Below are 14614 nucleotides of genomic sequence, written 5' to 3' on the forward strand. Positions count from 1 at the left end.
CCCCCCCCCCACCGTCTCCAACCTTCAATGAGCTGATTAGATGATGCACTTCATCTTTCCATCACAGAGGAGGCTATCAACCGCTCTATCCAGAACTACCGCAAGCCCGACGGAGCAAGCCTCGTTGCTCCTCGCAACCTGGGAGCCGTCGCTGTTGCCGGAGCCGTGGCCGTCGCCGGAGCCGCTTTCATCCTCTAGGCGATGGAGCAATAGCTAGCTACAGCACCCCAAGGCTTTTAGCATGTCGCACTTAATACTGCTGCTCGGCGACACGAACGAGCTATGCAGCACTTCTCCATTTCCCTTCTTGCCTGCGCCCTCTTGGACACACTCCAATTTTGCTCGATACTCGCACAAGTCCTTGACACTTTGATTGTGCGCACACAGTAGATCCCCCTTTCCCCTACCCATTCACTTACTCATCGTCTGCTTTCTGCAACCTACGTCCTTCTCTGATCATTCAGACCATCTAGATGCATTGACGCCCATCTCTTGCTCTCGCGGTGCCTGAACTCAAACGATCTGAATCGGCCACCGTGAGGCAGGCCATAGACACAGCCTGACAGACTATGCGATACGAATGAGCAGCAAGCTTGAGCAGTCGTTGCCAATTTTGAGAAGCGAAGCATTTCCTGCGAAGCGTAATCGTGAATGTCGGCTCGACCGGCAGCAAGTGGAGTACGGCTCGGGAAGAAAAAAGCAAAGCCTCTGATCTATTGATATGATTGGTAGCTCCTGTCAATTTCCCGATGCAAGGCGTTACAATGGAGACGAGCGAAGGGGGACAGAATGCAGACAGAGTAGGCAGAGGAAGGCTGTATAGCCTGAGCGTCTGGCTGGCATTTCACAGTCTAGTTGAAGGGGGGTATTCTAAAGTCGATAGCTTGTTCGACATTCGTGATGAGGGTGACTCTGGGCCTTCGTATGCAGAGACGCATTGCGGTCGTGCGAATCAATCGCGCAGGTGGCTGAGAACCAATAGTGGAAGATCAGGCGGGGTGTCGTCCACCCAATTCGCGTGCACCCAGGAGCTCATAGAGCAGATGGTAGATCGAAGGAAATATTCCTATTCTCCATTGACAGCGTCCCCGTCCTTACTAGATGGCGCAACGGCGTTCTGATGCGACATGGAGTCAGCCTGATCCGCTGATGGTAAAGTCTCCGCACTCTCTAATTCCGCCTTTTCGATCGAGGGTGACTCTTCAGGTATGGCCAGAGGCACTGTCGAGAGGCCACTACCAGCGCCAGAAGGTGGCGGTGAGGCTCCCTCGATCGCATGTTCGCTCGCAGAAGTCGGAGACTGCACGCCTGGCGCTGCAAGTCCCGAGCTTCCCAGGGGTTCAGATTCCGGCACATCGAGAAGCGCAGCGGAGCTGAGGCTGGTACCGCTTTGAGGAGGTCCAGCGCCCGCGATCGCGCTGCTACTTGCTTGACTCATGGTCCTTTGGCGTTCTTTTGGGCCTCCGGCTTCTTGTGAGCCTGTCACGTACCGCAAGATATCGGACAGGCATAGGATACCAACAAGCTTGCCTCTGGGTCTTGGAGGCGGCGCCACACCCTCTGGTGACTGCCTGCCGTGCTCCGATTGTTTCGAGGTCATCGATGCTGCCCGCGAAGCGGGCAGGGGTTCCAGAATGAGAAGCCTGTGGACTCGCCGTGTTCTCAAAAGAGAGAAGATGCTAGCTAGCGAGTCATCCGGCCCGCATGACATGATACCTGGAAATTCTGCAGGGCGCCGGGCCAGAGCCTGACGCATTGTCGTATCGAGCGATTGGTAGGCACCGGAGCGAACGAGGTCCTGCGGTGGTCGAGAGGCGTGTAAGTCGGCGCCCTCTAGAGGGCCGGACAAGATCTCGACTTACAATGACGTCGACGCTCTCGTAGAGGTCCACCACGAATCCGTCGTTGTCTATGATTGGAACAGCTGATATGCCTTGCTCGGAGAACATATGGACAACATCGAACACGGTGGTGTCCAGCGTCGCCGTCGAGAGGGGCGCAAAGGGCGTAGGGCTTAGGGACGGCGCAAAGGCCGACGCGGGTGCTTGTGACGGCACGCTCGCCGATGTCGGGGCAGCAGCAGGTCTCATGGCAGCGCCTGGAAGCGACTTCGGGGAAGGACTGCCAAAAATTGCGCCAGCTTCTTCTGAAATTGCAGACTGGGAAGCCTCTGAGGCCTCCGGAATGACTGCAGGAGCTTCGGCAGGAGCGCTCGGCGTAGACTCGCAAGACTGGGCGGCAGACGCTGAGGGATCTCCCTCTGGCGACTTGGCTTCTTCGGCTGTGCTGGGAAGGTCAAGTCCAACAGCGCCGCTAGCGCTGGTCCGTGCAGAAACAGGCGCGGACGTCCCCGCGACGGTTGGTCTCGCGCTCATTACCGCAGAGTGGGAGCCTGACCGAGAATTGATGCGCGATGCTGGACCCGCACTTCCGCTGGCGCTACCACTCGCACTTCCGCCACGGGACGGGCGCTGACCAATGTGTCGTGCGGCACCAACTCCAGGTGTGCCTGCGACGTATGTTCCGATTCCCAACGATCGAACAGACCGATGAAGCCCTGTAATTTCTCGGCACTGGCGTGTCCAGTTGATTAGTCTAGTCAGCCACTATCTCTGTCAATGGATCGCGGGCCCCAGCAATACTAACATTCATGGCGATGAATTTCAGCACTCGGTATTGCGTGAGGACGCTAATGAGAGTCTCGCAGCCCGTTTGTTCATCATAGTCGAGAAGTGGCAATCTGCGGGCATGAGTCTTGATCAGTAGCTGGCAAGCCTCGTAAAGTGATCGCAGCGGTGCGATAGCAGTGAGGGGAGGGGTAGGAACGTTGAGCGACGCTTCGATATCTGTGAATTGGCGAAGATTCGTGAGCACACACCGCGTCTATGCGCAACGCTCTCAATCACAGCTTCGTGGCAGTGTGCTCACCTCTCAAGCGCTCCAGCCTGAATCCTTCCACGTCCCGGCTAGCCAGGTCGTAGCTGCTGAGATGGTGATAGTAGTACTGAATGAGATGTATGATATCGTTGACAGTCAGCATGCCGGCGAAGCCCGTCCTTTGGACAGGCTGAGGACTGGGCCGCAGAGCATGAAGCGTCTCTGCTGCTGCCGCCACCGGGTCGCGAGCTAGAGCTTGTGTCACGACACCTGAAGTCTCGCTCGCAGATGGAGCAGCTGCCGGTGCCGAAGAGGAGAGTGGCTCGCTGGACACCTCTGGAAGGGCAATAGATGAGGCGCTTGCCCCTTCCGCTTTAGTGTGTGCTGCAGCATCCTCTACACCAGCTTGATTTGCAGCTGAGCTCGATGCCGGACCGCTCTCTGGAGATGCTTGTTGCCCTTGTCGGCTCGGCTCGCTCGTTGCGGACTGCCACAGCGGGGCCGAGACGACACCTTTCAGGTTCGGGTGCGAACGCGACCTAGTCAGCATGGCCGTGGTCCAGTAGCAGTCACCCTCCCCAAGAGAGCTGTTCGATCGTAGGGCCCACTCACCGGCCTGCCACATGATGTCGAGCGCTGGGCGAACCACCAATCTCGTGTCCAGCACAACGAGTCGAAAGCTGACAGGAAGCACATCATAGCTGCTTCTGCCTTTCAAAAAGTCTCGTATGCTGTCCAGAGCGGCTGTATGGCGATCCTTGTTCCTCAAACGTGACTTCTTGGTTCCAGCGCGCGACAGCCCTGCGCCCGATTGACTCAATGAGGAGAGGGTCGACGGCTGGAATCCGTACGATGTCTGCGCAGCTCCGCCGCTTCCAGCTGCGTGTTCCACTGCCCCGCCTCGTGAAAATCCCCGCTCTCTCTGCGGTTTGCCAGGAGTGATCGCAGCAGCTGAGCCTGAAGCTTCGGCACTTGGTCCGGCGCCCCAATCGGATGCTGATGCCAAACGGGAATGGGCATGAGCCTGCGAAGTGCCGCTCACGGGCAGCGGAATGTCCATCGTAGATTCCAATGACCGCGCGAATTGGAGCAGCTAAGCTGACATGAGCATCCAAGGCTGCAGACCGTGTAGATTATCGCGAGCCGAGCGAGCAATGCTCTGCTCAGAAAGCCACCTGGCTTACGCGTGGGTGATCCTGCTAGGCGAGGAAGTTCGCAAGAGGGATTCGGGGTACTTGGATATGAGCGTCTTGGAATACGAATGCGAGCATGCGAGCTCGACGGGACGATTAAGAGGGTGCTGGGCACTGCGCTGTTGGCGGCAAAGTCGATAAGTAAGGATTCGAGTGCTGGACGGAGGAATTATGTACACAGCAGCGACAGACGAGCAAGAGAGGATGCAATCTGACGGGCTTGATTCGTGATTGCAAGGCGAGGCTGAATGCTGAAGTGCGCGAGGGATTGGGTTCGAGAGCAAGGCTGAGTCGTGCGTGAGTCGCGACCGAGGAAGGGAGAGGCCATGCAATTTGAATAGTCAGCACATATATCCATGTCGTGACCGGCGGTGCGCACCTAAAGATACCGCGCCGCTACATATTCCGGTATACGTCATGTTCGCACGCCACGCTGCCCGTTGGACGCCCTTATTCAAGTCACACACAGTGTGAGTGATCAGTCACGCGTCATGCTGAATACACCAATCTGAATCAAAATCAAAATGAATCTTAAATTCTTGAATCTGAATCAAATCGGATTTGCGCAAGTTTGGCTCTGGCTCACGTGACGCTCTGGCATAGACCTACTCACCTCTCAGCCAGCCGATTCCACGCTCACACCTCTTTGCATTCATGTCAGAATTATTGAATTAAGAAACAAGAAACAGGACTCATGACTCGTCTAATCCCTGTCCGTGGCTCTTCCCTCACCCCTTTCATTTCCTTGATCTGGCGTTCAATCCTGGTCCAAGTACCTGCTCCTTCAACTCACGCTCGACTCACACCCGCAACGTCTACTTCAATTGTCTTTTGAGAAACAACTCCCGCATCGCAGCTAGAAGTCCCGCCGTCCGCGTAACACCGCTTCCATACCTGCATCCTCAGGCTTATAGACCGGAAGAGCAACCGCCGGGAGGCTTGTTCAGCTGTGGTTCATTCATCACTGCCGCCGTCAGCATCCACAACTACTTTGCCCGAGGTATATCAAGGGATCCAACATGAACATCCGGGAAGCGACCGTGAGTCTGCCCGCCATGTGGTTGCCAGATGTCACGCACTTTCGGCTGACGAGATGATCGCGCTTGATTGCGCTTTCCAGGTCGAAGACTTGCTGGGCATGCAGAATTGCAACCTGCACAACTTGCCCGAAAATTACACGATGCGATACTGTGAGTGATCTGTCTTCCGCCCATCGACAAGAGGAGCGCTCAAGCTGCGCATTGCCCACCGCCCGTAGATTTCTACCATGCTTTGACCTGGCCTCAGCTGTCGTACGTCGCTCAAGATCCAAAGGGCAGGATAGTAGGGTACATTCTTGGCAAGATGTGAGCAGGCTCTTCGGCTCGCATTTCGAGCTGCTTCGTCTAGCGCTGACCTATGTATGATGCGCATACATTCGCTTGTTCCCAGGGAGGAGGAGCCAGCAGATGGCGTACCGCATGGGCATGTGACGAGCATCAGCGTACTTCGATCTTATAGGAGATTAGGATTGGCCAAGAAGCTCATGACACAGAGCCGTGAGTAGCGTGCAGGATGTCGTTGTGCTTACCTGCCAGAGTGCTGAGCGCATCCCTGTTTCTCGTCTGGACAGAGGAAGCAATGCGAGATGTTTTTGGGGCGAAATACGTCTCACTACACGTCAGAGAGACAAATAGGGCGGCGATTGGTCTATACAGGGACACGCTGGGCTTCGAGGTCCATGAGGTCGAAAAGGGCTACTGTGAGTATGATGGGAGTGAAACGACAGCGATTGCGATTTTTCAGGATGCTCAGTGTGCGCTCCTCCGCAATCGCAGATGCTGATGGGGAGGACGCGTACGCCATGAGATTGAACTTTTAACTCGACTCAATGCAAATGCGCAATTTCAAGCAAGATGGTTCTGTCACAATTTGCTCACAGCTATTCGTTGAGAGGTGTGCATTGGTACGCTTAGCAATCCGCTCAATTCGGCATGAATGAATCGGAACAAGGAGGCTCGAATCACATGGTTGCGCAGCTTACTGTGCTGGCATGTTGAAGAGCATGTTGTTGCCGTGAGGCAGATATGTAACGTTTCGCGCGCCGCTGAGGGTGGAGGCGATCTGCTTGGAGGCTTCAATGCGACGCAGCGTTAGCAGACCTAGGGCGTGAATGAGAGGGGTCGTGTCAGCTCAGCGGTGCGTGCGTGTCTCGTAGAGAAGCTCATCTACTCACCATCGCCCGCGCGGTCGAGCGCCTGCGAGATCGTTCTCGCAGCTTCGGCTTCACCCTCCGCTCTGATGACACTAGCCTGTCTCTCCTGCTCCGCTTTCTCGACCACGAACTTGGCTCTCTCCGCATCTTGTTGCGCAATCTGCTTCTGCTCGACCGCCTTGGTGAAGTCCTGACCGAAAGTCATGTGGGTGATGGAAACGTCTTCCAGCTTGATGTTGAACTCTGATGCGCGACGCAGCAAGTCCTCTCTGATGCGCGAAGACACCACCTCCCGCTGAGTGATCAGCTCAGCCGCGTCGAATTGCGCCACAATTGCCTTCAAGACTTCGTTGCCAATCGAAGGCAGGACCCTTTCGTCGTAATCTTGACCAAGGGATTGGTAGATCTTTGGCAAATGCTGCACATCTGGTCGCGAGAGCACTCTGAGAGTCAACGAGACCTGATCGGTGCAACAACAGGCCGTTCATCAGCCCTGAGCTCATTTAGCTAGCATGCAGCAGCCAAAGGGCGCACCATCTGCAAGTCCTTGCTTCCAGTCGTCGTAGAGATGTTCTGCAAGTGAAAACAGTGATCCAAGTCAGCTATTCTGCTTCTATGCTGAACTTGAGGTCGTTGCAGGCTTGGCTTCTATGATTGCAAAGACATCACCACGCCCTGCCGGGCATTGCGCTGCCTTCAGCAAAGTTCCCAACCTGCTCTGGCACCTGGTCTTCCACTCGCGAAAAAGACTTTCGGAAGGCTAGGCGCGAGAGCGGGAGCAGTACAATACTTGTCCCTTCGTGTCGCTCGACGCACCCTAGGCTTGACGCGGACATCATAAAGGATAGCACGCTGCAGACCAGGAATCAGGAAATGGGTTCCCTCGTTCGAAGCCTGCATGAGTGTGCAAGAAAGAAGGACTTCAGTTGACTACCCACCCACCCCTGATGTAGCAAGACCTGTTTGAGTTTGTACTCGTGACTTACCACGTCCTTAACCCCAGAGAAACGGTCAAACATGACGGCTCGGTAGCCTCCCGGCACATCGTAAAGACTGGCTTGAAGCGTAATGAATGCCACACCCAAAGGCACCCCCAATCCTCCTAATCGCTGCACAATCCCGGCCATGTTGTTATAGGCCTGATGCTCTTGATAGGATGGTCGGCTATGCGAGTTTGTCAAAGATCAACGCGATTCTTGTGGAGCGGAGGAGAGGGGTGAGCGTAATTTGGTGGCAGGCGGCGAGTGAATGTGGGCATAAGCGCGCGGGTTGCTGCTGCTGACGCTGACGAGAGCGCCAGATTCCATGAGCGTCACGTGCTTCACATCTGCCTACCCGCGCGAGACGGCCGTGGTCAACATGCACCACGAACTTTTGACTCGTGCTACTCGTGACTGCGTGCAAACTTGCGATTGTGGGTGCTACTCAAGACTCTTGCAGCGGTCAGCGAGGCATCCAGGCTGTGGAGTCGCAATCACAAATGACCCTCGACCACCATCTTCTGCAAGTCCGCATACGAACAGGAGCGCTCCACAATCACGAAGACTGTTCAAGGTACCAAAGCCGTAACAGCTCTGTGGGCCTCGGTGGCATACTCGCAAGGACTGCGTGTGGCGGACCGTCATCCCTATTACCCTGACTTTGGTCCATGCGAGGCGTCTGGTCGATGCACGCGCATTCGCAGCATTCGCAATCATAAGCCCAGACCGTATCCGTCAGGTACCTGGGCCATTAGCGATGAGGTGGACCGTCGGAAGGCAATCGCCGAAGTCAAGTCGCCGGAAAGTATGACGCACGAGACTGTGCAAACTGATTGTACAGGGCTTCCCTCAGGTGATTCGGCGTCTCATCCCAGAGATCGGCTCTGCACTCTCGGAATTGGGCCCAGAGCACGGCCCGTCATGATACGCGGCGGTATCAGAACTCACCAGCATCACGCCAGCTTGTCTTTCTCCACATGCGACCTGGGCAAACGTGCCTTGCTTCGCTTCTGCCATGCCGAGCGTCGTCACTGCCCCTTGACTGTGACCTCGCGGGATGTCCAGCAGCTATCCAATCAAGCAGCTTGAGATTACAATGCGACCCAAGTGCGGGTCCAGGTATCCAACTCAGGTCCGTAGAATTCCACCAGGAGCAACTGTTTTCCGCCTTGTCTCGTGTGGAGCATCGCAAGGGAAGAGAGGGAGAGTGGGCGGGGGTTTCGGAAGCAAGGCCCACATACTTCCTCCCTAACCTCGTCATGCTGACCAGCTTGACTCGTTTAATATCTGCAAAATGAATTACCAGGATCATCGATGATATCGCCCCCTACTGCTACGGCTTCAGCATCGCAAGACAAGTATGCTCCAGCCATGCTCGCTCTCCACTCGCAGGCAACCCCGTTGATGTGTCAAGTTGCGATGATGGAGAAAGTGCTTTTCGGACTACCTGGCACGGCCTTGCCCTACAATGTCAGCAGCTTTGCCTCACGTTATAAGATACAGGTATTGCAGTTCTCATTCCTCCTCCCTCCGCAGCGACGCCCCAGTGACAGTTTCTCTCCCATCTTTTCCTCTTCAATACCAAACGACTACAAGGCGACCGATTCATTAGTCTCGCCTCTCGCGAATGCCTCATGCACACTTGCACCGTGTGCGTGTCCAGTACGGAGAGCTTCCGCTTTTGACAATTCATCGTCCTAGGTCGAAGTTGCTTCACCATTCTCACCTTCGTCAAGATGTCCACCAAACCTAATCCTTCAAACGAGGCAGCTTACGTCACTTGGCTGGAAGAAAAGGTGCAGATCGAGACTTCCTCTCAGCCGCTCACGTGGATCTGCTGGCTTTGTCTTGGAATATGCATCGGAGACATCACGACGCAAGCGCATCGCGAGCTCAAGATGCGAGGAGAGTGGAAGCGACCTGCAGTGATGACCTACTTTGCCATCCGCTTCTTTTCGCTAATGGCCTTCATCAGCGCCGTTGTCTGGTGCACTACGGGCGGTATGAGCGATGTACAGGCATCGGTCTGGTCAAAGCTTTACATCATCTTCGAGAGCTTTGCCCACGCTGCCATTTTCGCCGTCCTGCTGCTTCGCACTCTCACGCTCTACCAAGGACGCTATCAAGCACGCGTGCGAGAGATCTGCATCGTCTCTTGGCTGTGCGTATCACTTTTCGGTCTGGTCAATTGCGTCACCTATCAGTCTTTCCAAAGTCCACACGAATTGCGCCTTCCATATTCACTTGCGCCCAAGTATGGATTCCTGCGCATCTGCCCGTACATCCTGAGCTTTGTTTTCTGCTTAGCCATGACGGGCCTGACGGTCGTCGCCGTCCGAAGACAGATGCAAAGGATGGAAGACGTATCCATCTTGAGCGCTGCTCATCAACGCGCCGTCACGACGCCTATCATAACGAGGATCATGCAGCACCAATTGATCTACTTTGTCGTTCTGGCTTCGTCAACGGCCCTGGTCGGAGGTTTGCAGAGCGTCGATGCTATCCCGAGCTACTATGGCTTCATCCCGAATGCTCTGGTCCTGGTCGTCCAAGCAACATTGGCATGCAACATGATACTAGGCATGCGCTTTCCCACTCGTCGCGCCCCTTGCATAGACCCGGCAGGGCTGGTGCACAGTCAGAGTAGACGATCTGAAGTCCCTGGATCACCCTGGCAAGCACCTCTGAGCCCCGTCAAGCGGGCATACGGCGCTCAGGGCTATCGCTACACGGTGGAGCAGATCCAGACCATCTCTCCCAGGTGGGTGCCGGACACCCAATCGGAAGCGGATGACGAATTGAAGCGAATGGGGACGAGGGACTAGGACTGGCGGAGCCAAGGGCGAAACACAACAGCTAGCTTTACCTGCTATCGCAGTTCCCCTCCCTTTTCCCCTTTCCATCTCACATTCCGCCTTGCGAACTTATTGACGTCATTTCTCATCTTTGCATTCTTCGTCCAAATGCTGCCAATCAGATGCAATCCCGCACTGCGCGCCTTCTCTTGATGCGTTTGCCAGCAGACCAGCATGAACTGGGATGATGGTGTTCATCTTGCAGGCTTGCTCTACATGTACATGCTTGCTTATGCACAGTATGCTTGCGCGACAAAGCTCAGAGACTCGAGCGCTCAAAAGACCAGCAGCTTTGCGCCCTCAAGCCTGTAGCCGATGACACGCAAAATTTGACTTTGAAACCCGAATGGTCCCAGAGCTCGATCGTTGTGCGAGGCAATCATAATTCACGGTTGTGTGGTTGTGTGACTACGAGCTTCAAGTTAATTCGAACGACGGCAGGCAGCTTCGTCGCTGCTGAGCTCATCACATTGGCGCGGCGCGTCACGCGTCCTCGTTGCAGCTTGCCGTGCATGCAGTCGTCACGAGTAGTGTGTGAGAGTCAGGATGTCGACTCAACAACCTGCTGAGTCAAAAAGTGTCGAGTGCAAGTGTTGAGTCGAGTAGAAATTAAGCCCTTGCATGCGTGAGCACGCGCTTCTAGGTTCGTCGCACATCCATCACCATTTCTATTGAAAGTGAAGAGATCGCACACCGAGGCGAGCAAGATAGAGGGAGAAGACAGGGAATGAGGCATGCTGTCAGGCACCACTCAACGCATTCGGCTTTCGCTCCAATCTTGCCATTTGGGCTCAAAGGGTGCATGTCAAGTCTACCTATTATCTTGCAGCGTGGGCTTTGCGTGTGCTGCAATGCTTGGAAGTGCTGCTCTCGAGCATATTCAACACATTCACCAGGTCTGTGTTGAGAGCCTGGCATCTTTGCTGGATCTTTGGGGCGGCGAAACAGTGGAGCGGGTTGGATGAATCAGCGCAACATAGTGCTGCTGCTCATTGAGTGCGACCCTTCCTGCCCTTGAAGCTGATGAACTCATTCGCAGCAAGTCCTGTGGGCGAAGCCGGCGTTCTGTGTATTTGCAAGCTAAGTCTGGGCAGAGATCGACGCGTCTTCAAGATGGAATCTTGGCTAAGCTCATTCCCCTCGGCGACGCTGGCAGTATCGACGCTCCACCTGCTAGCGGATGTACGATCAAGTCGTTTGGGGAGCTCTTCATTGGACGTGATTGCGCGTGGTCTCAGGGCTTGCGCCGTTCTCACCGACTTGCTGATGTGTGCAAGGGATGGGCGTCGAGGTAAGGTGGGCAGTTCTTCGGAGACGGCCATTTGGTGAGGCGAGTCGCAGCGTCGATCGAGCCAGGCCTGCGCATGTGTGGACGCGTGCTCCTCATCCGACACGGTGTAGATACCCGTTGAAGGTTCGCGGCGCCAGTGAGAAGGCAACTGACCGCGTCCAGCGTCCAGACTGTGCTTGCGGCCCACGAGAGATGTATGCCAGCCCTTCGCTTGGCTTTCGACATAGTGTGCAGATGCGCCGGAGGAAGCAAAGCTGCTATCGCTCGGGTTTCGGCTATGCGTGTTCCGAACAATGCTTACACAACCAGTGGCAGGCACGGCGGACATTGCTGGGTAAAGCTCTTCAGCAGCATATGGACCGTGGGATGGACGCCTATCAAAGTGCATAGCGGCTCTTACCGGATCGATCGGAGCACCATTGGCTTGCTGTTCCTCGTACGTGGGTTCCGCCAGAAGGCGATGCCATGGCAGAAGGGCAAAAGTGGCGACAGCAATGATGTCGGGCAGTACTGAGCAAGAAGAGGTGGAGGCGTCTGGTGAGTGCTGTTCGACTCGATTCCTGGCAACGACGTGGCGCGCAAGTCTTACACCATCCCGCGTAGAAGCCAGCCTAGGTGTGCGAAGTGCTTGGTCAGCCTTCACCAAAATGAACCTTCGATGCGACCCACTTACTCTCGACACTCGAACGCCACTTCGACGAACGCCTTTGAACATGAATTTGATGACTAGCGAATGTCCAAGGCCTTCGTGATCAGAATTCGACAGGCGGCAGACAATCATGCTACGGGTCCCGCTCACACAGCAGAAGAGTGATGCAAGCCACACCTGCCATCTTGCAGCGCTCGATTTTGCGCGACCTTACAAGGCTGAGATTATACTTGCGTCTCTGAAAGCAGACGAATGCTGTAAAGATCACCACCCCGTTGAGACAGACTGCGCCGAAAAGTGTCCAAGCGCCGATCTGAGGTATGGTGCAAGGCTCCGCACCGGTCAGCGCAGCCTGGCCTGTCCAGCCTTGGCCTCAATCGCTCACCTTCTTCATCGTCTGTGGAAAGAGCAGTAGCAGCAGATAGCGCACCAGGATCAGTCTTGTCTATAGCGAGGTCTAGATGAGGAGCGCTACTTACCAACAGCCGATCATAGCTGCTCATATTTCCGTTGATAGCCTTTCGGAGACTAGTCACACCAAGCACGCTCCACACTCCAATAGCAGCTACCAATAGGTGGATCACTGTTGCAAAGTGCTTGAAAAGGAACGGACTGACCGATCTGTACGGTCGGAAAGCGCGTTCTGTCAAGGATGCCAGCGCCGAAAACTACGAGTGGAAGGTCGAACTTGGAAGTGAGCGAGGGCATCGTCTCACTCCGCCCACTCAATTTTCACGGCCAGCCTCACCAACAGCAAAGGGCTCCATATCCACATCATTTCTTGAGCTGACCAGACATCGGCCCCACGATGACCCCCTGCTATAGCGATCCGACAACCAAGAGCGATGGCGCGGCATACTATCGCAAGCAGTACCCGTACATGGATACTATAGGGCACAAGTGCACACGTGAGAGAAGCATGACCACATGTGAAGACACTGAAGGAGCGCACTCACCTAGCAGGACTTTGACGTCGAGTCAGGCGATAGATGGTCGCTACCAGGAGTCCAATGTACACCAGCAGGAAGATTGTGGATGGTGGCTTGTCGATGGGGTACGGAAGACCTCCGAGCAGATTGAGACTGGTCAGGAATTCTTTGCGACTCATGGTCACGTAGCGTGGTGATGGGCCAGCCATCTCGCTAACCCTCATCCGGTGAGGGAAGTACTTCTTGAAGAAGTCGTAGTGGTGATGGGTCATGAAGACGGACTGGAGTGGAGCAGCCCCTGATAACGCTTCTGAGCACTGCCAGCGACTTGTGGCAGGCTTGGCTCCCGCAACGAATGGACGGACTGCGCTGCTGTTCCGCCGAGGGTCGACTGCCCGAAAGGCGACTTGAGCCGTTGCGGGCCGCTACGATCGTCGTGGGATAGAGTCGACGCCAAGTCGCGCCAAGAGAGCCCAAATTACGACTCCGTCTGCCTCAATTCCACGTTCAATGCGTCAGAGCGCCGAGTGGAGCGGACACCTCAAGGACCGAGCAAGTCCTTCTTTCGCACCCAGACATTCAGCGTCCAGCGCTGGTTCCAGGGTCATGATGATTCGGGGAGGTAGGAGAAGGTAAGCAACTCGACACTTTTCGAGCTCAAAGAAATTTGTGTGCCTCCTGAAACGGAGTCAAATTGCGGTGACCCACTCGTCAGAGGCGGTGGCACGCCTACTCGTGGCACAGGGGGTGCAGCACGTCACTGAACAGCATCTGACTCGGCGCGAACAGGCAGCTACGAACGCTAGAGATCTATGGCTTTGCCACTCCGCGGACCAAAGGGATATTTTTGGGTTCCGATCTCGACTGAGTACGAAAGTGGGATGGTAGCCAATAAGCCTCCGAGAGGGTGCGCCAAACAACAAGCAGCACCCATTCTTGCTTCAAATGGCGTGAACGAGGCGCCCAGACCTCCCGAGATCACAAAAGAAACATACTACGGCTTGAAGGTGGGCAGCTTGTGTTACGCTCTCTTCTATCTTTTGATGGCAAACAGCAAAGCCTAAGCTATGTTGCCACTGCTCAGTGCGGCCCTTCAGAAACCATGCGCGAAGGGTGCAAAGAAACTGGTATAGGGCGTTGCGCAACACAGTTTGCCTCAGTCCCGCCCCGGCGTCACGAATCGCTGCGCTCATTCTTCATTCTTCCCAGGCTGGGGCAGACATTGGTCTGGGGGGCGCACGGCACTTTCGGCCTTAGCGACACTCGGCTTGGCGCTGTTCCCTTCCAAGCTCGCTCGTCACACTGCCAGTCAATTCTCTACGATGCCTACGATCGAAGGCAGAGGACGACGTCGCTGCTTGTCGGAGCGGATGGCAGAAAGGCGAGATGTGATCTTTGTCATGCTACAGTCTTTCCTCAAGGCTTGTTGTTGCTGGCCGTGACAAAAGCCTGATTTGGACGAGCAATCGTAGATGACGACTGATAGCCTGGCTGAAATTGCACACACCGCCGTGCACCTTTTATTGCAGTCTCAGCAGTATATGGCGCAATCGTAATCCGGCGCCCCCCAAATAGGATCGCTGCCGCTATGTACATGCTGAATGGCTCACGACTCTGCCTCCGGGTTTGGCGTGTGATTCGCGATT

The 14614-nt window shown here is 55.3% G+C and overlaps 5 protein-coding genes across 5 annotated transcripts; 3 read left to right on the plus strand and 2 right to left on the minus strand.

Annotated features, from left to right (window-relative positions):
* Positions 1-658: 658 nt before the first annotated feature.
* On the minus strand, positions 659-4394 carry IE81DRAFT_322057 (hypothetical protein). Its single transcript, XM_025513517.1, has 5 exons — positions 3490-4394; positions 2929-3390; positions 2647-2846; positions 1863-2573; positions 659-1798 (listed from the first exon to the last, which is right to left on the minus strand). Exons 1-5 carry the CDS (start codon positions 3935-3937, stop codon positions 1067-1069), a joined length of 2553 nt encoding a protein of 850 aa, XP_025370820.1. The 5' UTR covers positions 3938-4394; the 3' UTR covers positions 659-1066.
* A 331-nt stretch (positions 4395-4725) lies between these two features.
* IE81DRAFT_322058 (putative N-terminal acetyltransferase complex subunit ARD1) lies at positions 4726-6208 on the plus strand. The gene is made up of 6 exons (XM_025513518.1): positions 4726-5110; positions 5191-5260; positions 5329-5416; positions 5502-5608; positions 5683-5811; positions 5888-6208. Exons 1-6 carry the CDS (start codon positions 5090-5092, stop codon positions 5929-5931), a joined length of 459 nt encoding a protein of 152 aa, XP_025370821.1. The 5' UTR covers positions 4726-5089; the 3' UTR covers positions 5932-6208.
* Positions 5969-7498, minus strand: IE81DRAFT_322061 (putative prohibitin PHB1). The gene is made up of 5 exons (XM_025513519.1): positions 7251-7498; positions 7081-7158; positions 6799-6837; positions 6286-6724; positions 5969-6211 (listed from the first exon to the last, which is right to left on the minus strand). Exons 1-5 carry the CDS (start codon positions 7389-7391, stop codon positions 6090-6092), a joined length of 819 nt encoding a protein of 272 aa, XP_025370822.1. The 5' UTR covers positions 7392-7498; the 3' UTR covers positions 5969-6089.
* Positions 7499-8980: 1482 nt separating this feature from the next.
* Positions 8981-10069, plus strand: IE81DRAFT_346273 (hypothetical protein; the record flags this gene model as incomplete). The annotated part of the gene is made up of 1 exon (XM_025516024.1): positions 8981-10069. The coding sequence occupies one exon, from the start codon at positions 8981-8983 to the stop codon at positions 10067-10069; it is 1089 nt and encodes a 362-aa protein (XP_025370823.1).
* Positions 10070-10756: 687 nt separating this feature from the next.
* Positions 10757-12071, plus strand: IE81DRAFT_64478 (hypothetical protein). The gene is made up of 4 exons (XM_025517512.1): positions 10757-10995; positions 11120-11395; positions 11560-11927; positions 11997-12071. Exons 1-3 carry the CDS (start codon positions 10834-10836, stop codon positions 11902-11904), a joined length of 783 nt encoding a protein of 260 aa, XP_025370824.1. The 5' UTR covers positions 10757-10833; the 3' UTR covers positions 11905-11927; positions 11997-12071.
* The last annotated feature ends 2543 nt before the right edge of the window (positions 12072-14614 follow it).

Source organism: Ceraceosorus guamensis (genome assembly GCF_003144195.1).
Source record: "Ceraceosorus guamensis strain MCA 4658 unplaced genomic scaffold IE81scaffold_17, whole genome shotgun sequence".
Taxonomy (NCBI): Eukaryota; Fungi; Basidiomycota; class Exobasidiomycetes; order Ceraceosorales; family Ceraceosoraceae; genus Ceraceosorus; species Ceraceosorus guamensis.